The following is a 26,556-nucleotide window of genomic DNA, read 5'->3' as shown; positions in this document are numbered from 1 at the left end:
ACAAGTGGATGTGTGGTTGCGAAACTCACGCAGCGATTCATAAATTCTCCGTGATTAAGCATTCGAGTCCGGAGTTGCGACAACGACGAGAAGTAGAATCGGATCAAGCTAACGAAGAAAACGGCGTCTTTCAAAGTGATGATAACCAATAGTGATAATCAACCAACAACCTACCATAAATTATCTCGTGAGAAGCGGAATAAAAGCTAGTAGTAGTAACAAATGAACGAAAGCTATTTTTTTTACGAATAAGCTAATATTTGTTTTGGCTATCATGAGAATATCGTGATGTGTCTAGTAAGAAGTTGAGAGGTTGGCCGCCACTGCTCCAGATCTAATTATTCCGTAATAGCGAGCTGCGTACGATGGACGTGATCGAGGCAACGTTTCGACTCGGAAATTGACTTACGCTCACCGACTTGCGTCGCGAAACGCAATTAAGACTTCGCTCAACCGATACGTATTGATGGGGGAAAGAGGGGGAAAGTACCTTAATAGCTGGTAGAAGCACTTGGAGATCCTCGCCGACCACCAGCCTCGGTTCCTGCTCGCTGTCTAGCTGAGCTTTCAGTAGGTATACACCACGTTCCAAGATCAAGCTAAACATCTGCAGTGATACGACGAGTGCTCGTTCTTGGACCTCTGATCTGTAGCCTTGTTCCATTTGAGAATCTGTAATAAAAAAAATCACGGTATTATGAAATGCACATTCATCAATTTACAAACCCCTTAGATAAAAAAAAAGTGACTCAATTTTAAAAAAAAAAAAAAAAAAAAAAATCGAAATACATATTAAACAGTGATACTATCGCCTTGTATTAAAACCATGATAAACATAATTAAAAAATTTTTATAGCTAAAGATAACTAAGGTTATAATGTAGTTAAGATATATAGTATCTCTCTACTTACGACTTAATTACTGTCCAAAACTTCAGTCGTAAATAAAATTGATCGTAAGTCGTGAATACTAATCATAACTAATCAAAGTTACTAATCATACTATATATAATTTAATAATAATATTTACATTACCATTCTGGACTAAATAATTATTAAATTATATGAAAAATTAAGTTAATGCTCATTTTCATCAACGTAAATCTTAATCTCGGTTCAACTTAAATACTTTTCATCTTTTTCTGATTTTTAACGAATATCGATCGTAAAAGTTTAAAAGTTGAAGTAGGTAGAGAGATACCTGTAGTCAAATATTTCTTATATAGTTATAGGTAGTATGCTTTCTTTCGATTTATAACTTTATTTATATAATTATTGTATTTATTTCGTAGCTTTATTTCTCTTTTACGTGCATCTTATAAAAATTTAATTCTCGTAGCCTATAATTTTTACAATTGTCACATTCAAGCAAGAAAGTTTCTCAAAAGAACCTCATCTCTCTCATAGAATAGCATTGGAAATCGTCAGAATCGTCGCTGAAGATCATTCGGATTGATTACGAACAACTACTCGCGGAGAAAGGAAGAGAAAGAATGCGAGGGTGCATCCACTATACGCAGCAATATCCGGACGGTAAATTGGTGCTGATTGTTACGTTGGAGGAGAGGGAAAACGCGTAAGTTAATGCCGGTAGCGATCACGTTTCGGTGATGATGATGATGGCTGATCGATGCGCAATCTATTCAGCGTCGCGACCGGATTCGCCATCGGCGGCCGTGCGTTTTCTTCTCTCTTCGGGACTGTCATTACGCGTTGTATCGAAACTACGTGACGGGACGGGGCTCCCGGCGGATTCAGAGGAGCGAAGGTCATGGCACAACCTTCTGCTGCACTACCTCCACTTCCTTCGAGTCATTTCTAGACCGTTTCCTGAAGTGGTACCCCTCGGAGGAAATTCACTGTACATATAATGAATCGATCCCCTAGCGAAGGGAAACAATTCTCTCGAAAAGGTCATGCGATATCATCTATGAGAACACTTTAATTTACAGGAATGGTAGGGTACTCCGAACATTGTTTCCTTAATTCTGGATCTTAAAGGAGGATAAGGTTTAACTACCTACTTCGTCTGATTGATTACTATCAAGATAAAAATGCTGTTTCACTGTAAATGTTGCTCAAATTTTCTACAGACGCGACATTTGAAAGTTGAAACATCAGAAAGAATTTATATAACTAGAGAAAATATTAACCACTTCTTCTCATTTTTAAAATAGAATCGCAAAATAGAACAATTTAATAAATAAAATTCGTCAATGCAATGTCAAAATCTGGATTTAAAAAAGATAACGTTTTTCATTATTTTCTTTTAAGAACAAAACATTGATTTTTTTCAACATGTTTTTAATACCTTATGTATGTTTCAAACATTATTATAAAGATATGTTTAAAATATAAAACGTCGATTACACGTTTAAATAGTTTAAAACATGATTTTTATCAACCTTAAATAAAATGTTATGGAATCAAATAAATAAAAAAAGGTGTTAGAAAATGCAGTTTTCGTTATATCGCATGTTTATTTTCGAAAATCGACGCACACACATACGGACATTTAAATATCAATGTCCAAACTTATATGTAATACAACATATGCAGTCATTCTCTACAGTCTTAGCCACCGAATGTTGCTACTTCGGGGATACTACGAATATTCGCACGAATATTATGCATCTTCGGTGAAAGTCCCGTTACTCGCTGCTTTGTGCATCTTTATTAGCGAGCTATAGCGAAGCTAATTAGATGAGCATCGCTAACGATGGTGTAATGGATCCGTACAAGAATGCCACTTATCAAAACTACTGGCGTTTATCACGGAAAAACGAATAATGTAATAGATACAGCAAGGTAGATACAAGTCTTCTGTAGAGTAGATACTTATCATAAAGAAAAAGAAGGTTGTCTAGAAATCTCGTAATATGTTGAAAATGGAGTATAAAAGTATTAGATAAATGTTAAATTCTTTAAGAAAAAGACATATTTTGTAAAAAAAAAAAAAAAGAAAATAAGTTACATATCAGGAACTCTAGGCAATCGCAAATTGAAGCTATTAAGCCGCTCAGAACTATTCCACCTCAAAATTCGATAAAAAAGTTAGGACCCCATTTTAAAAAAATGTAAACAAAATGTTTATTGAGCGAAACTCTTGTTATTAACTATAGGGAACTCTTCGTCTCGTCAAAAGGAAGTGGGAACTCTAATCAGAACTCCTGAGTACTATATTTGAGGTGCTACCTTAACATACCCCAATCATGAATTAACGCATCAATAGTTCGGAAAAATGTATTGACCTATCTGAAACTCAATATTACTGACAAGGTATGGGTAAAATAAATGTTATATATAGTACATTAATTTTTTTCATGAGTTTCAGTTCTTTCTCTGTTTCTAAAAAAAAAAGTAATTAATTCTCTATTAAACAAGAATATTAAACACGAAATGCTGTTTCCTGCAAATTTTTGATCCAGTATAGTAAAAATATTAAAAAATAAACAGTGCACACAAACAACAAAAATTACACAGAGTGACACACGAAATGTCATACATTTGATTTATTATAACACGTACATATAACGTATTTATTTCTAACAAAATTTATACAGGACTGAAATTTATTACCAAAGCTTGAAAATTGGAAAATTAAATAATATGACATTTCGTGCGCCACTCTGTTCATAATGTATAAATTAGATATGTGGTAAAAGTCTAAAATAATTTGCACATTCCAATCGGTAAGATATCCAAAAAAGGAAAGTAGCTATAGGAAATTTGCAGATGGATTTTGCATGCAGTAGTCGTCCCTACTTTTTCGCTCGCCGTAAAAGTTGGCGGCAAACTCCAAAGACGTCCGAACATTCCGCTCACGCGCAATAGTAAGGGCGTGATTTCGCGTTGCGCGTGTATGTATGACGCGAATTAACTCTGCAGAATAGAAGGCTAACACAAATCTAACAAGCGGGAGAGTAGCGCACCGTGCCACGTCTGTGCCATCCTCCATCAAGCATCGTGCATACGCACAACAGCCATATTTGAAGGTAGACTCTGGCAGTTTAATTTATCGCGGACAGGGATAATAATTAGCGTTTAACCGCGAGGTCGCCCCCGAGAAAGCCCGTGTGGTCTTCTACTCATCGGGGGTTGGGAGGGGTGTAAAAGGTAATTAGTTAGAGAAGATTTACAGGGAGAGGCTTTAACTAATTGCCACCGTGATCATTAGCGAAACTCAGACGTATCGTCTCGCGTCGACTCGTACGATTTCCTCATCTTTCGCGCGAAAAAAAAAAACAATTTAACTACGAACGTTAATCTGTGAGGAGATACACTATGACTGCGAATAGAAAAATTACCGAATATATATTTATACCGATTTTCGATTCAACACCATCGAGTAGCAAATGACAATTTTTTGTCCGAAATATATACACGAGTAAATTGACTATAATTACCATAATTATATATAGTAACACGTAATTATAGTCACAAATACTAAAAATTTTTCTCTGTGAGTTCCACAGCAATGCTCCACACGAATGTCGCAAGGCCAACGAACTTCATAAAAGGTGCGCACGTTTTCTCTTATCGAGATCTTTAACTAATGAAGTAAATGCGACGAGATCTCGCGCGAAGCGAGAAGCGCTTTTAATGAGAAGCCGGTGGGTATGTTCGATCTTCCTGTTTCCCGTGCCGATATTAACACCGCGAAAACGGACGGAATCAAGTTAGTAAGCTGCACGTAGATAATTCGATTATTAACGATTCTAGCCAGACACCGTGCTTCTAATTCAATAGATTCGCGGCACGCCATCGAGATATTGCGTTTTCACGAAATATTCCTCTTTAAATTTAAATGAAATAGAAACTTTATTACGTACACTTGTTTACCCAAAAATTCACCGAATCCATAATTTATGAACTCTCAAAAAGTGTTGTTTACGTGGTCCTCCTGTTCTTCGTTTTGAAGAACCTCAATTTTTTACGAGCTAATTTCGTATATTTACGTAACGCTGTACTCTCAGCAGAAAAATAAAAAAAGATATACTTTGGACGTATAATATTGCGCAATTTATATTTAAACGCCTCCTTTCCCCATTACGCATTCACCAATTTCCTTTTGTAGAGAGAGACTTGTTACGTTTTTAGTGGCCGTTTTTACGTTTTTATCTCTTCAGGCATTCGAAAACGATCGTTTTTTCTCTCGTCAATGTTTTGATAGTTTTCAGTCGTTAAGTAGTTAACGGTAAGGATGGTAATAACCGATTGCTTGACGGCAGTATCGACGATACCGTTGTCTTTGACGAATAAACGCGTTTTTTTCGAGCCCGGCAAATCCGTGGTATGCGTACATGGAGAACGCACGCACTCGTTAATTCGGTTACCGCCCCATTCCCTCTAATAACGACTAAGGGGAATATGAGAGAGCTATTGTTTAAGGATAATCACGTCTTAATGGCCGGCGGGAGAGCGTAATGTATCGTTAAATGTAGTTACGGAGAGCAACAAGATCCGCGCGAAGTGTAGGATGATTTTAATGGCCGCGAATATCTCGGCTGAGTGTTTTACGTATTATTTAAGCAGCATGGCGCAACACGCCCGCTCGCACGCGGATACGAACGCGTGTAACAGCGCGCTCGTTTTGCGGTTTAACGTTTCAATCCCCGCTACTGCGTTTTACCCGCATTTATCGCGAGTTGTATCCTTAGGTCGTTAACGGCTATTATATAGAGATATTACGAAGTTCACACGATACCGAGTGTAACTTCTACGATATTGTACCAATTAAGTAAAAAAAAAAATATTTTTTCACAAAAATAATGTCGCTTGATGTCGACGTTAATCCTTAGTACACATAATTTTTCGATCCTTTACTACACGTACATAATAGGTCGCTCTTATCTCGGATTAATTTTTCTCACTTTTGCAAATATATAAAAATTATTAAGTAACTTTTATATATACTCTAGTATATCTTCAGAAACTATTTATAAAATTATGTAAAAAAATCAAAGAGTAGAGAGCTTTATTTAACCAAGTGCTCCAACAAAAAGAAATAACGCAGAACACGAATAATAACCCAATCATGTGAATCGATTAAAGATCCTGTAACGCGCAGCTTTCACGCTCATAATTACTTTGGCGATAAAATGAAAAAGTAATGCTTCGCAAGACTAAAGTGTTCGAATTCCTCTCGCTATTTCGACGTACGTCTTTTTATCCCCAAGTATAGTTCAAGATTCGAACGGGTCGTCGCGACGTGATACAAAGATACAACATTGCGCAATGAATTTAGTACCGACGACCCCGTGGTAATGCCTTTCGAACGACGTGCGCGGACCGCCCGGAGGTAAAGACGATGAGGTACGAGCGCGCCCGTAAATAATCGGGCATAGGTGAATTCTCGCCGTCGACCTTCGCGCGCGCGCGCCGTTTACATGCGCTAATCACGCCAGTAGATTAATGGGTTCTCCTCATTAGGCCGGGCCCGGCGTAATCGTCATTTTATTAGTCATTTTATCGGTACACTCGCGTGCGCCCGTGCGCGCGCATTTTCCAGCAGTAATATCCCGCTCGTGTCACATTACCATACTATTAACATAGTGCATACCTCGCGGCAACGGTTCAACGACTTTAACCCTTTCATTGCCTGCGGCTGCATTATTGCGTTCATTAACTTTTAACGTAATTTCCGGCGATCCGAATGCGCCTCTTTTGATCGAAATCTTTTACACGTATAGTTATACGGGATCGTTCGGTTTATCTCATCTTTCTTTTTTTTACTGATTCAAGATTGTTAAGACTCTCGTTTCGTTCGAATTTTTAAAGAAAAATTACATTTAGCTCCCTTCTCATTCATTATAGATTTATAAGAGGTCCTTGTAATAATAGAGTGTCAAACGGAGATTGTCCGAGAAATTGACAACTAAACGAGCTAAAGGAAAAAAACAAGCGAATGTTCCATCGCATGTGAGAAATTTTGTGATGATGCAGACGGGATCGTTTCTCAGTTCGTGCACGCGAAGAGCTGCCATCGCCGCAGAAGGAATCACTGGCAGGCGCCTGGCGCCAAGAACACGTTACAGGAGGCCTCGTCGTCGCCGCCGCCAACTCCGTCGCCGTGTGAACGAACTATGAGACCCCGAGATAAGCACGCACTGTGCGAGCACATGCCAGTATATACTCGGCGAGAAGAGATACGCGACGTCCTTGATCATTTTTCAATCGATAAGGAAAACGTTTGGTATGTGAGAAGAGCTAGGCGGCTAGAAACGGGAGGCAGGAAGGGCACATTGCTCGTACATACGTAAGCCTGTTAAGTTATCGTAAACTGGTTTACTCGTTGCTCCGCGTCTTACTGCGCCGCAAATCCGAGATTTAATAAAACGGCGCCGCGCGACACTGGCCAGTCGACCACTCGATTACGATATCCGTATTCCCGATCCCATCCCGTACACTTCTTGGTATCACTAAATCAGATGGCGATGAGATAAATTTCGCAAGAAACGATCGTTTCAGGCCAATGACCTTGTGTGTCAATGAATGTGCGTGATCGTCGCCCGAATATTGGGAGTTTTGAAAGGAGACGATCTCCCAAAATTCTGCACGTCACGACCGTGAAACCGTCATCTTCCTAATGAGCATAAGTTGTTTGTGCTCTATTAACCATTTCTTTCACAAAATACTTCGACGAATATGTATACACAAAAATATTAATAAAAAAGAATATTTTTTGTATTATTTATACTTTTTAAAGCAGTCTTTGAGATACTTAAATATTCTATAAAATATATTTTCATTTATTGTATTTATTTATTACGTTTTATTGAGCTCAGAAAGTCACTTACATTATTTTAATCATGGCCAAATAAGCATTCTAGATTAAAAACAGAATTAAAAAATATGAAGCAAATACATATCTATCTATTGCATATTTAAATAAAAAAGATAACAATTTAAATAGATAAAAATATACATTTACTGTTTGTTACTTTTTGAATTCATGACCAAATTCGGAAAAGAGAATATAAGTAAAATTTTATCTTTTGAATTTGATCGCAAATTATAGATTGTTTAGGTTTTACACCACAATGGATTTTCAGAAAATCTACTAGAATTTCATAGGTATTTAGGATAAAAACTAGTAGTCTAACCAGCAGCTTAGGCGTCTCCAAGACGTCATCTAGACTAATCGTTCGTCTCCATCGCCGTCTTTTATTTTACTACTGTTAAAAGACGTCCAGATGTGTGTATATGTGAGTAATAACCAAATCCCTGATCGAATCTTCGCGTCGCAATACAAAGGACAGTCGTGTGTGACGTATAGCGTTTCCATTCGTCCCCAAATGAGTCACGATGTTGACGTGCCGAACAGTAACAGTGGCAGTGGGATGTTAGTGGCGCTGGTGATCATGCCGGTGGAGAGATCAGCATCTCTCGAGAAAGCTGGCGGCTCGCGCTCACTCACTCGGGAGCTCAACGTTCGACCTTGGCGAGACCTTGCGAGGTCGCCGACATGATTCCGTCCTGTCTATTCCACTCAGCAGATCGGCAGGGATTAGGAGAGAGAGAGAGAGAGATAGAGAGAGAGAGAGAAGTCCAGAGAAACGGAGTTCAAAAGGGAGGAAAGATGGGTCGGCTTGAGACGCGCGACCTTTTGTCATCCGCCACACCTTCCACCCAGGCAGTCGACTAGAGATTTTTGTCTGACTCATTCTTCTCGCGTCAGCCGCAGCTAGATGGATACAGTCACTGAATAGGCACGTAATTGGGCTCGCTCGCGGCGCGTTCGCGGAAAAAGACGGCGCAGAAAAAGCGAGCAAAAATCTTGGAAGCACGAATGAGATAGTTACGACGCGTCGCGGTGGGAAATCATCGGATGACATGATGTCGTGTCGCGAACAATCCCATTTCAACTAATTACAGTTCCTTGGGATGAGTTTAACGGCGACAAAAAGCGGTGGAAAGATAGTCGACGATTTTGCATCACGCTACGACAGCACGCGAACCTAATCTTTCCCTCTTACCGTATCTTCGTTTTCTTTATTGTAGTCTTCCTATTTCAATTTCTAATATGCATACGCGATGGATTAGATCAACGGTTTACGCTTTCTATATACTGATAGTATGTAAATTAGGCAACATAATCTAGAGATGTGCTTGGCTATGCATCGCGGAAAATTATTCTTCGATAAAATAATGATTGTGTTACTACACGTGATTAACGAGCCGATCCAAAGTCGTAAAACTAGATTTATAAGCCTTTTATTGCCATATCGTCGCGCGGATTGCTTAAAGCAAATTGCATAATATAACAAGCTTTTATTGCATTACAGCGGAAAAATATGTAGCTATCGTGATTATTAAAGTAAAGCATTCCCGCAGGACGTCGGAAATGCATAAGAGTGAGACCACCGCGGTTTGGAAAGTCGAGGATCTCTTCTCTACTCAACGTTCTCGAGAGAGACGAGCTATTCAATTCTCGCGATTTCTGCACGAACGGTCGTGGTGATGAGAGACTGCGCTGCGAGACTTCCGTGCAGATGGGAAGCCGCGACCACCCCAACAACAATTTACGAACAGATCCACAATCTACGTGCGCTATTTGTTACGCTTATAGCAGTGATTCGTGAGTATGTCGTTCATCGGAAGAAACATAAAAACAATCACAACGAATCTACAAATGCATATCTCCGTAAATTGACGTTGAATTATTCTACAAAAAAGAAAATAATCTTTTATAACAACATAAAAAAGCTATATTCTATATTCGTTATTAGTAATTATTTAAATTTGCAAAAAAAATTAATAATTTGCCATTTTTTTCTGACTTAAATTGTTTTTGAAAAAAATCTTTAATAAGACACGGGTTTTCATTTTCTGGTTAATTTATTGTTAGATTTAAACCGATGATAAAGTAAAAACTGTATTTTTCTACAGTTTCCAATCACTAAATAGATAATTTTTAAAGTTACCTCTATAAAACTATTAATTTAATGACTAATTCGAGGAAAGGATGGTTCTTAACTAATAATAGATAGAGACATATCTAAAATTTGTTGGGCTATCAAAATAATTCCGTAAGCCGCTCAAACTAATTGAATGTCAAAACTTTTTACAGCGATGCTTATCAATCTCATCGTGCTTGAGATTCCTATATAATTATTTTCATAATCCAACAAAAGTTTTTTAGATCTGTATACAATTAAATTTTTTAATATTGTTCTTTCTGTACAGCTTGAAGAACAATTTTTATATTGTCATCAGGTTAAGCGAGGAACCACATAAGTATACTTTGTATGCAATGTTATGACAATGACAAATTCACTAATATAGGTATGTATCTTTAGATTAAAACGACTTTGTTAGCTAGAGGTATCGCAGTGTTATAATCATTCAAATAATTTTGAACATCAAAAAGCATCGAAAGAATCTCGATACAACTTGGCACAACGCGTTAGCACAGCGCAACACGTATCTACAGCTATTGTGCGATTCTTCGCAGGAAATTATGTATTAACGGTCATAAACGACCGCTTCACAAAAGGCCGCTCGTCCGAAGGTATAAGTGTTCATGCAAATACAAAAGTAAACGCGTCTTTCTCCGAGTTCGCGTTTATTGCGTCGTCGATACGCACGGCGTAGTTGTTTGACTCGCGAGAAATCTTGCACCGACTAAATTTAAATCTACAAAACTATAAACTTCGAAATAAAACCTACGAAAAAACCAAAATACGGAAGAGACCTGATGAATTCGATTTCCGACGCAAATCGCGTCACGAGAATATTCAAATACTAAACAAATGTCCAAAATATATATACGAAACAGCAGAATAATTTTACTTGTATTGCATTGTTTTCCTCAAAAACGTATAAGAATTCTTTATTAAGACTGCAATTCGGGATATTTGATGAAAAATCTTTGTAAAAACAACTCTCAGAATTAAACTCTGAAGAGTGAAATTTCACTCTTAAAGACTTTTAAATTAAACTCTTTTTCAAGACTGGCTCAATTTTCACTCTTTAAAGTGAGATTCTAGTTGAAAGAATTTAGAAGATAAAGTTCCATCGTTAAATGACGATTCGCACAATCAATCGGCAGTGTGTTAATAGATAGAGGTAGGGTAGATCGTCTCGGGAAAGTTGATCTTGTATAAACGCCACACGTTTCTACAACATTCTTCTTCGTACGGAATCTCGGTAGGCATTTTTCTAAGATCGTTATTCCGCGCGCGTCGACCACGAAGAAGGCGAGGCATTGATTGCCAGACGACATTCACGTTTTGCGCTGTGATCGATTAATGACAGCACTATTAATTTGCAAATTGTCGTTTATCCGGCGCCGTCGCAAAACCGTCATCTCATTCCTGTTATAAACGAGAGGACTACGCGCGCTACTAGTTAATTGATTAATCGACCTGTTAGTCGGTTTCTCATCGTCGTGTCGCGTACGTTAACGTTTCAAATATTCAAACCTTATTTACATAGACAAGAATCTGTACGTTCAATAAGTAGTTTCTTGTGTAAATCACGCTTATTCTGACGTATCAGCTTTCGTTAATCGTCGAGAAAAAGTATGTTCATAACAAGAATCATAACAAGAATCAATTATTGAAGACTCTATTAAATGCTCACGAAAATTTTATGCGTTATGATTAACATCCATTTCTACCAATGTAGATAAACTTTAATCTCGATTTTATTTACTGTTTATTTTTTTATTTACTGTTCTTAGAATTACAGAAAAATAAAAAGTAATTTATGAAATTCTACCTGAACAATTTTTGATATATACATGGTAAATATAAATTATCTTAAAAAAAAAAAAAACAAAAATTAAAAAATATGCAAATCGATACAAATCAAGAATGTTTAATACTTTTCCAATGAAACAACAACAAAGATTGTAGAAAATAAGATCCTTTATAAAAATATAATACTATGACCAATTTATTACTAAAAGATAATAATTAATTACTAATTTGAAGCGTATTGATCAACCCAGTTTTTGATACTTCAAATAAATAATTAATTACTCTCTTTCAATATTAGAATATACAAAAAGGAATATAGCAATTAGGTATCATCAGAACACACGAGACATGCTTAAAAGTTGAAAAGCAATGACATTCGGTAAATTAAGAATTCAGATCGCGCCACAAGCACGCAACAATAAGCTTGATTATCTACCGTCATATCGATATCATTAACGTTACTGTGAAGCTCTATCTTGGCAATAAGAATAAAAAGGAGGTGTGCGCTTACGAAACGGTATTAACGAAGCGCACAAGGTTTTCTTCGGCGCAATTATTACTTGGCGTCGTGATATGTTTCGTGATATGCAATCAAGCGGAGGAAGCGAGTTTTAATAGCCGGACCGAATTAGTCGCAACGCTACCTGCGGAACGATCGTCAATTTGTCGGCTTAACGAAGGAACGAAAGCACGGAATCGCCGCACTCGTTAGGCAATCTCGTCCCGAGCGGTCGCGAGACCACGCGCGTGATTAGAAGGGCAGGAAATGAACAGAGAGTCAGGCTGAACTGACTTTTGATTCGAGGCCAATAAACTGTCGAGACGAATGGAACACGACCAACCTTTGGCGAACGCTCGCTTTATCACCGTAACTTGCTTTACGTGGTATTTCAATTTCCAAGATTGTGTTGCTGCGCGTTGTGAAGAAAAGTTGTTGGATTCATGGAACTTGGACGATTGTTGAATTTTGCGAAAGAGTATAAAAAAATTAGCAATTTCTTGAATGTGTTTTTTGTTAGGAAAAATCTCAGTAAACCAAATCGGTAATTAAATTGTGGTATAACCATAAGATAATTCATAGCTACGTACATACTGCGTGAGAAACATCTTATATATGTATATATATAATGTATAGACTATTATTTCATTGTTGGAGTGTTGCGATCTAACGCTGGCAACGTCAACGTCACCTCCGCTGCAGCTACTGCTGTTCGTTCACCCGACCTTGGCAAGGTCACGCAGTCACGATAAAAAGGAGCGAGGCAGAAGCGCGGAAGGTAAGCAAGGAGGGGTTGACTGGAAACAGAGGAGGGTAGAAGAGAGCGAGGAGAAGGTCTAATCAACGGCCGGCGTCATGCTCCAGAGAACATTGCGGGAAGAGAAGGCAGAAAAAGCGGCGAAACTGCCGGAGGGAGACAGAAGCGATGGCGAGAAATATGTAGAAAGAGACGATCGCACGAGAAGCGGAGGCAATGCGGGGCGCGAGAGAAATGCCGACCGATCCCAACTCAAACAACATAAAAGTTCAAAAGACATCGATGGCTCCCAAGAGGATCACAAAATCACAAAAGTCGTGCACTGATATCGGCATCAAAATATGGCTAGATTTACCGTCTGAAATAAGAAAAGGTTTAATTTTGTCCCTCTGCATAACTCTACAGATCTTTAGAATTTTAATATTTTAACATTACCTTTCAAATACATACGGTACTTTTACGATATTATCACATTTACATAAGAATGATTTATCGTTCATTTAAATTGCTCTGGTAGTCAATAAGGTTCTCCATGATTTAAGGAGATAAAAATAAAATTTGCATAGAAAATTGTCGCAATATTGGAGTGTTTACCAAAAGATTGTTTATATATTAAATTAGAGGATAGTTGACGATAAATTAAAAATCCATCAAGTTAGGTGACATCAGAGAGAGAGAGAGAGAGAGAGAGAGAGAAAGAGAGAGATTGACAATGATTCGATATAAATCTCGCGAATTTACATTCGTTTGACTTGACTTTCATCGCTGCCCGAGACGTGAGCATACGTCGATAAGGCGCCGAGTTAAAAATAACGCCTTGATGGATATTTATAGCGACAAAACGAGAGGAGCGGGTGAAGAAGGATAAAGAAGAGGGCGAGGGTTAACGGGATAAGAAAAGAAAAGAGAGGTGCAGTTCGCGCCGATCGGCGACGATAGCTCGGACTTGCGAGGGAGCTCAAAGGCGAAAAAGAGTCACAGGACGTTGGACACGCGGGTAGCACGGAAGGCGGATAAAGAGAGGGATAGAGATGGTTGTAACTGTGTAACTTGTATGTCCGTGAATTGAGCAGCAGAAACCGATAAAGAGCGAGAGAGAAACAGCCGAGTCCTGTATACAACCTCCGCAGCACAGGGTAGCTGAAGTGGAGCGACGACGCATGGTACATTAGATGAGCCCAAAGCCGAAGAGAGAGAGAGATGGGGAAAGTGCAGCAGCAGCGGCGGGTGCATTGCGCCCGAAGCAAGATGGCCTTGACGTGGGCCGAGCAGCGAGGGCAAGGACGACCGCCCGAGGGATATCCTCTCTTTTTATCTGTTTCATCTTGACTGTATGGCGGCAGTCGCATCGACCACAACGACTGACGACTCCTCTTCTTGGCCCGTAACCGCGCCCATCCATTACAACATTGCGACGACGATGACAATAATAACGATATCCTTTGATAATATTTGCCAGAAGATGTCATAAGCCACTGAACTCCTTCTCTATCGAGAACATCGCAAAATTAAGAAGTGATAGTGAAGAAGTGATTGCGTAACATAGTTATCTAAAGTTATACAGGATTTTTTAACCGGTGTATCACAAAAGATCTCTAATGCCTGTTTCTATCAATAAAGTTTAACTTTAATCTCGGTTCAACTAACTCATCATCTTTTTCTTGTTTTAAGAATTAAAAAAAGATAAAGAGTAAGTTGAACCGAGATTAAAGTTAATCTACATTAGTTGAAAGAGGCATAAGTATACCATGAAAATTTTAAAGTAGATAAAAAGAAGTGGAAAAATTAATGTAAGCATCTTAGATTAAGAACTAATGAAAGAGAGTTCGAACGAAACCCCTGATAATAGAAATATAAATATCAAAGATGCATGGCAGTCAAAGTATAAGCTCCCAATATGTGTATCAGCCGATAGAAATTTATCGGTATCGAAGTAAAGACTTGTGACGTAAAGAAATCAAAAGAGAGTATGATCTTATATTTCCCTTTTCAAATCAAATAAATGTTATTTATCGGTAACAAATAATCAATAGATTATTTTAGTAACTTGCATAAGTAAAAAAAATTAACGAAACAATATCTATTCTGATATTAGCGAACAAAATTAAAGGATATTTTTTATTCAAATAATTTTAAAAATTACAATATAAAAAATATAAAGATTGTAACGTTCAAGCACTAAACAAAATGCGAACATCAGGTGATATAGATAGCAGATATTATCAATTCCCATGAGTATTTACGAGTTTTGTACAGCAGAACGATCTCATCCGTCACCCTTGTGTCCTGTGTCCTTCAATCCCCTTTCAACGAGACGACGAGGTCGTCCCTGAAATCTGCTCGACTTCGGTAGTCATTCAAGAGAATAATTCATGACGCCGCGATCTTACGCGAGAATAGTTTATCGTTCGTGCGAGTGGAAGTCGTCCGATCGGAAATCGATTCACGTACCGATAGTATGGATAACATAAAGGGAGAATATAAAAAAACGGAAAAGAACAAAAATGTGGACTATGTAGACAAACGCTCACGACCGTCCTTTTGCACTAACCATTGCACACTTAATGTGAAACACAATCGACTGTCGCATCCCATTCGTCCCGGTAATTCGTTCAAGCTATTTCTTTCATGTCGTTTAATGCCGCGTGAAGGACGTAACGATTGCGTATAGCAGAGGAGCAAGAAATTCGAGCAAATTAGGCAGACTACTTGTCTGACATCAATCAAAACATAAATCGTCTGTCGAAGTTCCTTTATTATAATTTGGATAGATTAATAGAAATTTTTTTAATTTTATAACAAATTGAGGGGGGTTGTGTATTAATATATTCAATCAAACATAAGATGGCGAATTTAGAACATAATGATTAATATATCCAAACTATTTTTTATTTGAAACAATATACATGTAAAGAAGCCAATAGTTCAAAACAAGACTTGAAACTTTTCTTGGGAAAAAAATAAAACCAAATGTTTAAATATAAAAACTTGAAATTAGAACAATATTCTAGCAACAGCAACAGCAAATAAATTACGTCTCTCCTTCAGTTCCGGCATTCCAACACAATGTTCATGAAACCACACCTTACATTTTTGGCAGTGTTTTCCATAACAAGTATGCGCCAAACTTTATTCAAAATGCCCCGCTATCCAATTTATCCTGCACTGAAAAAAGAATCTGACAATAGCTACCAAATGTTGAATGAAATAATTCCAATTAAAAGTTTGGATAATATAACAAAAAATAATTTTATTTTCTAAATATTTATGTAAGTGTATTACCATAGTTGATAATATTATTAAATTTTGTAATACCTACTAAATATTTTAAAAAGTAAAATTATTTATAATAGTTATATTTAACCAAATATTGAAATAGAATTATTTTATTCGACATTTGGTAACTATTACCAGACGCTGAATTTTCTTCAGTGCGCTGTAACCTATGTATTACTTCAAACGTATTAATTTATTTATAATCAATATTTAAAGAATATTGTCTCGAAGGTCTATTTTAAATCCATCTAATTTTACTTAATTTTCGCCTTACTTCGTTCAACAGCTTCGAAGATCATCACTAAATTTTCTCTCCAAGATTTTCCGAGTAATTTCAATGCGTTAGAAGTAGAAAAGTTCGAAAATTGAGTTCCGAAGAAACGGAAAGTGCGAAAGCAGGCGGCAAACAAAGTTTATGCGAGGCGGTCGGCGTAAAAGTATCGAAGTGCGATGTAACACGCGCGAAAGAGGCGTGCCGCCGCCGGCCGGCCGCACCGAGGATGAAATATCCGCGCTGACATATTGACACTGGGGAGTCGTAATTCGCGCCTCTCGGGCAAACAGAGGGCTGCGTTCAGGCGCCGAGGTGGAGTTAGTCGCCGATGCTCAACGGCGCACGTTCCTGAAAAAGATCTCTCTCTCCCAAGACGAGAATCCGTTTCGCCTCGCGGAGCTTGTGTGCGCAAAGAGCACACATCGCGGCGAGTCGACCGAGCTATTTGTTCTTCGTCGATTAATACTCGAACGCAAGCGAAACGAAAAAAGAAATACGAGAAAAGACGAGAGATAAGATATCGCGGTAGGATTTTGATTATTATCCAATTTTTTGTATTATTTAACAAGATGCACAAGAGATCTGTTTTTTTATTTCTTTACGTTAGACTGCACTAGAACGCTTTTCTCTCTTACCTATCTTACTTTGAGTTCTAAAAGTGTACATACTAATTCAGTCACAGAAAACAGATCTAAAAACAAGTAAGATAATTGCGTTCAGCAAAACAAGTGGTTTTACCGAGGGGGTAACCACTATCTGAAATATTGTTCCACAGATTACATGATTTCATTTAATTTTATATAATTTTATTTGACGACAATTTTCCTCACTATATATATGCGGTCATTTGGTAAAATTAACGATTCTATCTAATATTACACAATTATTTCTTGTAATTGTTGGATTATATATCGAAATTTTATATAAATTTTATAATGATTTCAGGGATTCTGTCCCACGATTACATTAAGTGATTACCCCCTCGAGTTTTACAATTATTGTCAAAATTTGGGTCTAATATATGACGAACTAAGAACAAGAACCAATCTCATATTAAAGAACCTTACAACGGTATTCCAAAGCTATTTTTATTATTAAACGCACACACTTAATATCACATTCCTTTAATATAAGAATGAAAGAGATTATAAGAATAAAACATTAGTCACTTCTGCAGACTGAAGAAATAAGTTGAACGATTCTCAAATGCTTTAAAGTTCGCGAGCACCGTCGCTACAGGTCGTAAGGGTCGCCACGTATCAAAATGTACAAAATTGTTGCACTTTCCACGCTGCGGTACGTTCAATCTTACGGTCCGCATAGTGGATATTACAAGCCGCACCTCCGCCGAGCGATCGTCCATCCAACCCTCCGCCCCCTTTCCCGCTCTCGCGCCCTTGCTGCCACATTAAAATAATTTAATTTAATACCCAGCAATTCCGCTTATTGCCATTGCAACATCAATTTTAATAATAGCCCTCTCAGCGAGCGAAAGCCTCCCCAACACCCTCTCGAAACTCGCCCGCTTGCTTCGTCCGACGACGACGACGACGGCGGCAGCGGCGGCGGCGGCGGCGGCAGCGTTTCTGCACCTCCGTAGAAACCCAAAGTACGCAACACACATTCGATATTACGACCTCGCTGGTAATGACGTTTTTTCTCCGATATTACTGAGAGATTTTTTTCAGGGCGCCAATCTATTTGCGCGCCGCGCGCGCGGAATGGGATCGGCGGAGGGAGATTACAGCCGTCGTTACAGATTACACAAGGCTGCGATGACTCCGTTGTCTGGAAGCACTTACCTCTTTCTCGGTAATCTGTGTACGTTAAACGCGAGACTAATAACGACTCCTTCCGATCGTGTTCATAAATTCTTCCCCCGGACATGCTATTCGCCACGCGTGTATTATATCTTTATATAAAGTATTCTTAATTTCGAAGTTTAAATTTAAAATAACGTGAATTTTAACGCGAAACAAAGCGACGACTGCATAAGTAATGAGAAAAGCCTAAGTGCTTTAAAATATATTATGCATAAGTAATATATATCCGTCTCAATATCTGTTATGTTACGTCTGCTTCTTGATAGACAGAATGAATTTTCGCGTCTGATAGTCTTCATTAAAATTTTAATAAGGATGTAGGGATGTATTATATGTTTCCAATGATTATGCTAAGTTCCTATAAGATGCTAGAGAGAGAAAGAGAGAGAGAGAGAGAGAAAGAGAGGAGGGGGGAGAGAGTGGCGAAAGGATTAAGAAAGATCGCTTCTCGCACGTGTATCCGCTCTCGAGGAGATTCTTCCGCGCGGCGGAGTAGGAGCGAGTTCCGAAGTACCCCGGAGTACTCCGAGGTTGGCGGCCGGTGCTTGAGAAGAGCACTCGGCGTGCCTACATAAATTCACGGGCGCGTCGGGACGTGTTAGCGTTATTACGTGTGTCGAGAGGAATACCGATCTGTCGGTCGGCCGGCCGGCAGTTTTCTCCGTCCTTGCGCGGTGCACCCATAACCGGTGCACCCACCGACCGTTGCCGTTGCAGCAACAGCAGCCGCGGTCTCAAACACCCGCTAGCGAAACTCTCCCGATCGTCTCGGACAGGTGGTAGCGGGATCGCGTTACAGAAATTGCCAATTACCTATAACATGCAATTCCTACCTGCCCCCGTCGCGCTCTTCGCCCTGCTATCGTATTAATCCGCCGTTGTACTCGCCCGTTACAACCGGACCGCGTAATCGCGCGAGAAACCGTCGTCAAAATTGGACGGCCGTATACCTTTTCCCGCGGACGTAAAAGGGTTTCCCAGGGTGCTTCTCCCAATCTTGCTATTTTATTGCCTTTGGTAAGCACGGAGCTTAGTGGCGCATAAAAAAACGTATAAGCAGTAAGCAATTCAAAATTCTTTTTCCTTTTAATACATTATTGCCTTATATTCATGACTATTCGCTTACTGTTTACATCTCATTACTCATGATTTTTTATGTGTCTACTAGTCCAATATTTACACACATTCTAAGCCATTACTCAAGCTTTAAGTTTTAAGCCGTAAGAAATTATAACCAATCACGGTAGAATGTGAAAAGAATAAGCGACTATAACGAGTCAATTTCATACGCGAGCAGCTCTCGACCTCTCCCGCAGATTTCTTTTATCATAGAAATCATCTATACAATATCGACAAAGCAATGCTATCCTTGCCAGAAGCGTAAAAACATGGCTCGGTATTGATTTTTGAACCACAACCGAGGCGCATCGATCATCCACTCGTATAGCCGCGTGTGCACCCAGAGAGTTCGGCTTCGGAGAGGTCTCGGCCACCAGCGGGAGTCACTTAAGCGTTTATCACTTAATGACTTGGACTGGGTGTACCACTGGAAGAATGATAGTCGGTAAGCAAGCTCTTAACCGAGAACCCTCGGATGAGGTTAAAACCACTCGCTTAAAATTATAAAAGTTTATAATTGGCCGCAACGACGTCAGAATGAGGAATGTTATGCTCGCGCGGCAAGGACGAACACTTTTGTACATTGTGCATACTCCCCTAAATGAAGAAGAAAAAGAAAGAAGCTGCTGGTCGCACGAAAAAAAAAAACCTGTCTAATTAGCGAAACTAACGGAACGCAGCACACATCGCGCTTAATTGGAGAAGAAACCTCAAAACCTCCGTTATCCACCTAATTAATTAACCACCCGCAAACTTTCCTTTAAAGGCCGCGCACCAGCCGGCTTTCTCGCTGATTGCCATTAATTCCGACTATCCCCGTCGCGCACATAAATCTCTTTTATCAGAGATAAAGGAGACATCGTGCTAAATTCATAAGAAAAAAAAAGGCAAGCTGCGCCTTGTAATACTGCCTCCAGTTACGAAAGAATCGCATATCCAGTTTAACTTCTTCGACTCGATTTCAATGATCTTATTCTCAGCCATCGATTGAGTTCACGTAAAGTCAACATGACCGGACGATCGGCATTTACCCGGAAAAGACCCGCTCTTTTTTTTTCTTTACGAGTTATACCTGAAGCAAACATCTTGAACGACCGGCTGAGGAACCGGCCGTCAGCCGCGCCTCTTCGCGTCGATAGGGATTAACGCATACTTTCGCGATTGCTTTCGCAAACGACGGAAAACAACGAGATGACCTAACGATGCAGTCGCTTATTCGAAATGCCTAATAGAATAGCCGACGAAGAACAGAATAAAAAGTACAATCAGTGATCGTTGATATAAACCGCGAAAGCTCTCTCTTACGAGATCGACATGCGTTCAATTCTTCCTGTTAATCCGCGGGCGATGCTTGACCAACTTTTTCTAAGACATTCTACAACATTAAAAGAATTAAAGAACTGATTTATCAAAATAGCGCGAAAGAAATTCCTCAAGTTGTGACTAATGTAAAAGCAATATATGAATAATGCAGTGTACATACTGATTGTGAGAGAAATGCGGCCAAGTGGTACATCGTGTATTATAATGATACATCATCTTCTAATTCTTAAAATTAAAGTTAATTTACATTATGGTAGAACAATTTTACTGAAGAAAAATAATTATATAGGACACTCAAACTGATTGTTAAAATGTCAACATTTTGCAGCATTTTGCTCATCATATTTGAGTTTCCTACATAATTTTTTTTATTTGGTAAAATTGTTCTTTCCGTGTGGAAATCAGAAAGACTGAACTGCATAAATATTTTTAAAAAATGTCTAAAGTCATCAATCAGCGCGCTCGCATGTAGAAGCAATACATGTAGAGGTAATCCAGTTTATTCTCTTGATTCATAAAAATCGAATATCGAGAGAGGCTGGGAAATGCGGCCAACCGATTACGAATAAGCGATAGCCACGGTAAGTACCCAGCAGCAACGGCGGTAAGCATCTACCCGGTCACTTCCCGCGAGCGCGATGTGTAACGCCGTTCGCGGTTTATTATTAATAGGACGATAAGATCGCGAGGCATTACGTGAAACACACAGCTCGTCAAGCCGTAACTGGTTCCGCGCCGAAGATAGAGTCCCTCATCTATCTCCGGCGACGTGCGGTATAAGAACGCGGGCGAACAGAGGTGCGCAACCTCCGACTTACGTGTCTTGTACCCTAGTGACTCGCGCGTAAGCAGCAGCCAATTTTCGTGAGAGAGAAGCCACGTCACGGCGCGGCGGCAAGTGTAAAGATGACAAATGTCGCGACATTGGATCTGACAAGCGTATCGTTTCCAGAGAAATAAGATCTCCTATTGCACCTGCCGCCGAATTCTCAGGAAGACCGACCTTTTCAAGCAGGTTTGTACTACTCTCGCAAAACGTCATGAGGAAGCAAATGGTGAAATATCATTGGGGTCTGTTCCTTTCAGCTCAACTTCTTGCACCATTCGTCTTCCTTCCTATTCTCTCCAACACGGAGAGAAAAAGAGGAAAGAGATGAACAGTGCAAAAGATTCAGCTGAAAAGAACAAACTTTATAATCCTTAAATCACGGTTGTTCTCCAGGCCGATTTTACGGATTTCGCAGGCTTTCGAAATATTATACCGTTATGGGTGTAAGAAGAAGGTGTTTTCAGGTGTTCGCTATCGCAGGAAGTCATTAGACGCAACTGTAGAAAGACGCATGACCGACAATGCAATGCATTTGCGCGCGTCCTCTTGCATCGCTGCCGGGCAGATTAGTAGAGCCTCGTTCTGCTAATCGTCCTTACCAGACTATAAATTATTTGCGGGAAATGAACTCGTAAAAACTCGCAAAACAGCTCAGCGCTGATCTCTTACGTAGGAACACGAAGACCGTCTTGAGATCGTCTCCGCGGAAAGAATTCGCCAAAGAAACCGGAGGTAAGGTACTTTTAGTCTTTACGCGAAGGTTGACATTTTCTCGGAAGCGACGTATAGTAACAACGTCAAAAATTGAGGATTTGTATCACGCGATAATCTCTTTCTTCACGCACGCTGATGTCGAAATTATTTTTAAAAACTATAAATCGGCTTAGACTCCGTGTCTCTTTTATAAAAAAAGAGTTTGGTGATAGCAAACGTTTATTGAAATAATGCTAATTAAATGTCTGATAACTATTACCAAACTCTTTTTCCTCAGTGTATACCTATATTAATAAAAAAAAATTTTTTTAATTAAAAAATTTGATATATAGTTTTTTATTTGTTAGATAGAAAAAGTTTAAAGAAAATTTTATATTTAATTTACTTAATATCTTGTTCACATTAGAACAATTATATTCCCCTAATTAAACTAAATATTTTCTCTGAGAAAAGATCAGGACAAAAAATTTTAGACAATCTCGAATTTAATTTAAAAATAAAAAAAATAAAAAATTAAACATCCTCCTCTATTATGTGTTACATATTTATACAAAATAATATTTTTTATTATAATCATTAATATTAAAAAAAAAAATAGAAAACAAAAAGAGAAAAAGTATCATCTCTTACTAATACGACAGAGAATATTTGACGTAAAAATGCTATTTTCGACAACGTGGATATTAGTCACTGTTCAGTGAGTTGACTGAATTAATTCGATCCTCAGGACGACGCGACGCGTCAGACGACAGGATCCACATCCAGGCGCAATGACAGGACGATATTCGGACAACGTGATCGCCTCCAGGCGGTTAGAAAGTTCAAAGGTCAATGAACCGCGACTGGCCACGCGAAAGGATTGCACGCAGGCGTGGACGCGCGCACGCACGCACGCACGCACGCACGTACGCACTGTGCGGAGAGCTCGAGGAAGAAGAAAGGAGAGATATTGAAAGACTCGTTTTTTGCCAGCTGATTTACTCTTACGAATTGGCCGTGCGAAGAAATATTTTCTTAAGTGCGATAAAAGATCAAAACAAACGGCGCACGCGGTGCGCGCATTCGTGACCATGGTGGTGCAGCAGCGAGATTCTCTCTCGCTCTCGTGATAGCAATGCCGATACGTGGATGCCCGCCGTAGAAAGAAAGGATGCTTGAAAAATAAGAAACGCACAAGTAATACAAGTCGCGAGCGAGACAGAACGAAGCCACGGGCAATAATTCTCATATTTTAGGGAGGCAATTTCGAAGGCGAGTGCGCACACACGAGGGAAGAGCTGGATTTTCGAGGGCTGTACTTTTCGATAATTTATGCCAACGAGCCTCTCCCGCTTGGCTTGGCACGACTTTCCGAGAAGCGATTCCCTTCGCCGTGCCCACGGTTGCCCATCCGCGAAACTTCGTTCAGCGAAATAACTTCAGATTCGGGCACGCGCGCTTGGCATATCACGACATTTTCTTTATCGGAAATTGCACGGCGATTCCTAGATCCGTGATATAGTAGCATTTAAGTATGTCTTTTTTCGAAAAAGAAATTCTGTGAAGGAAATATATTTCCCTGCAAAATATAAAATAAAATAAAAATTTTTAACACTTTAAGTTATTCCATCTTTGAAATATAAATGGTTATTTAGTGCGTGTCTCAATGCTCTCTGTCATGGACGAATATGGAACGAGAGCAGATTTAAGTCTACTCTCGTTCAATATTCGCCCGCCACACATACCGAATAATCATTTAAATTTCAAAGACTGAGATAAAGCAGATTGAAATAAGAATGTTCAAGAATTTTATTTCATTATATTTTTCGTAAGGTAATATATTTTCTTGAAAGAGTTTCTTCAAAACGAAGTATGATGATTTGTTTTAATCAATTCACTAGAATATTTCAAAATCCTCAAGTTTAAAGCAAACATTTTTCAGACAAAAGTTGCTCGCAAACATTAGAGACAAGACTTGAGATATTCCAGTACTTGATTAAAATAAACCATCCTGTAATAATATGTATGGACCACCCATACCTAAACGGTCAAACCGAAAATTTCGATTATACCGTGCAAACCTACAACGATAAACGGAAGCGTGACCGATTCAGTGCAAAACGGGGAAAAGAAGGAAAGAGATAAAACAATGAAACAATTTAATAACACCAATACGCGGTAGGCGGGAAAGAGAATGTGTACCCATATTTATAGGTGTTCCAGTAGGGCAGGTAGTAGTACGTGGAAGGATTTAAGATACGCGAGACCAAGCCAGGCTGTAGCTCGGATGCAGATGATCCAAGATTATAGACATTAGGGACATTAGCCTTGGCTTTATGCGATTCTTCGGGTGGCCCCGGGGTCTCCCGGCTCTGCATTCGTTCCCCCGCATACGCGTGCACCGTGCTGCCCGCGTGAAATGATCTAGCGGCGTTTTCCGATACGCAATATTCTGAGAATCGTACAGATAACGTTTGTGGTATCATTCAAAAAATCAAACGCGCAAGTATAAGAGACTTTCCAAGATTTCTGTCGACGGCGCTTAATATACGTAATATAAATGCGAAAGAAAGCACGCAGCACACGATCAAGGGAACATATTCGCGCGAGAGGATAAATCGTCGACGAGGTACTAGGTGTAGAACAAGAGGGCGAGAGAGTGAGCCGCGAACGAAAGACGAATGAAACGTCGAAGGCGACGATTACGAGAGTGACTATCCTATAATCCACCGGCAAGGATGATTTCTTAGATCCTGTGCTTGATTGGTAATTGGATCCTATTTCGATATAGGCATATATACCCGCGGATGAAGAAGGTCGTTTACCTCTTTCGATGGAGCAATCTTCTCGCGGTGAAATAGTCAGTCCGAGATCGAATCATTCACTTCCTCTGCTTCCGATTTCGCCTTTCTAACGCGTCAATTATATTTATCGTGGAATTACCACGCTTAAAGGGACGAATTAATCAAATAACTCTATCAAAGGAGATTTAAGAGTAATAATTGATAAAAGATGAGAGAGAGAAGAAACGAATTATATATCTGTAAATTTTGAAAAAAATTTCGAATACATTTTCGTTCTCCTTTAACATGTAATTTTGCGATACACCTTTATCTGCTTCTATTATGCTTCTCATATATAAAATAAGACGTCATAGAGACAGAGTGCCGTATATTCACCTCAATCCATGGCGTATCGTCCATACGTAAAGAGAAAGCCGATTCGGGAGAGCAAACCGCAGGGATGTGTCGCGGCGGTTTAAGGATGATGAAGGCGGGACCTGACATTCCTCTACGGACAACCGCAGACAGTGTCGACACGGTTGCATAAACTCAATGGTTCATTACCGACAGTGTTTACGATTTTTCAATTATTGACTGGCTGATGGAGGCATCGTTATGCCGAAGACAAGGTCATCAAAAAGATTCTCGATAGACAAGTAAGTATACAATTAAGCCGGAAAGAAACGGACATATTTTATCGATGCGACCTTAAATATTCATATATATACATGTCATATCATACGAACATTTCCAAAAATGTTTCCAATACGTACGAAATAAGAAATTATCGAATGAGTAATATTTCTTTCATTATACAACTTTTCAAATTAAGTTTAATTGTTTGAAAAACAGCATATGTATTGTATTATAACGAAATTTCAAGCAGATACATTAAAAACATTTAATGTTGTCAATGAAGTTACAAGTAACTTGAATTTGACGTTTACGTGCATTATTAAATTTCAAACAAATCCACATAAAATTTTATGAAAAGTATACTAAATTTCATACACATGTACATAAATTATACTTTTCAGTTACAAATACATTAATGTAATGCTTTTAAATTAAATTTAACTTGTGTAACTTAAAAGTACAAATTTCATAACATTTTTAATAGTGTATGTTTTATATGCCTAAATAATTTGCGACCGCATGATCAATTCGTATATATAGAATTACATAAGATTCACGTGTTCTTGTGAGATAATATATTTATCATTCTTTAGTTAAATTATTTCTATTCAAAACTCTGATTTTGCATTAATAAATAAATCCACTTGTACAGAGACTTATGCAGAGAATGTTCTTCTTTTTGATCGAAATAATCGTGCGATACAAGTTACGAGTTTATACTCAAGCTATACTCTATTCTTGTGTCCACGGAAAATTTCACGCATGACCGTCATTACTGTCATCCAAAGTATTCAACCGCGAAGCTTATACGCTAGAAGAAAGCCACTAGAGATTAACGCA

The 26,556-nt window shown here is 38.8% G+C and overlaps 1 protein-coding gene across 1 annotated transcript in view; it reads right to left on the bottom strand.

Annotated features, from left to right (window-relative positions):
• The window catches only part of LOC108776682 (Smg6 nonsense mediated mRNA decay factor), a 91,507-nt gene that overhangs the window by 40,813 nt on the left and 24,138 nt on the right, over positions 1-26,556 (bottom strand). Inside the window, exon 18 of the mRNA XM_018543366.1 lies at positions 491-672. Within this exon, the coding sequence (XP_018398868.1) occupies positions 491-672 (182 nt within the window). The remainder of the gene's footprint in view (positions 1-490; positions 673-26,556) is intronic.

The sequence above is a fragment of the Cyphomyrmex costatus genome, unplaced genomic scaffold, assembly GCF_001594065.2.
Source record: "Cyphomyrmex costatus isolate MS0001 unplaced genomic scaffold, Ccosl1.0 scaffold374, whole genome shotgun sequence".
NCBI lineage: Eukaryota > Metazoa > Arthropoda > Insecta > Hymenoptera > Formicidae > Cyphomyrmex > Cyphomyrmex costatus.
Note: the sequence above shows the minus strand (reverse complement) of the source record. Positions and strands in the feature narration are given on the sequence as shown.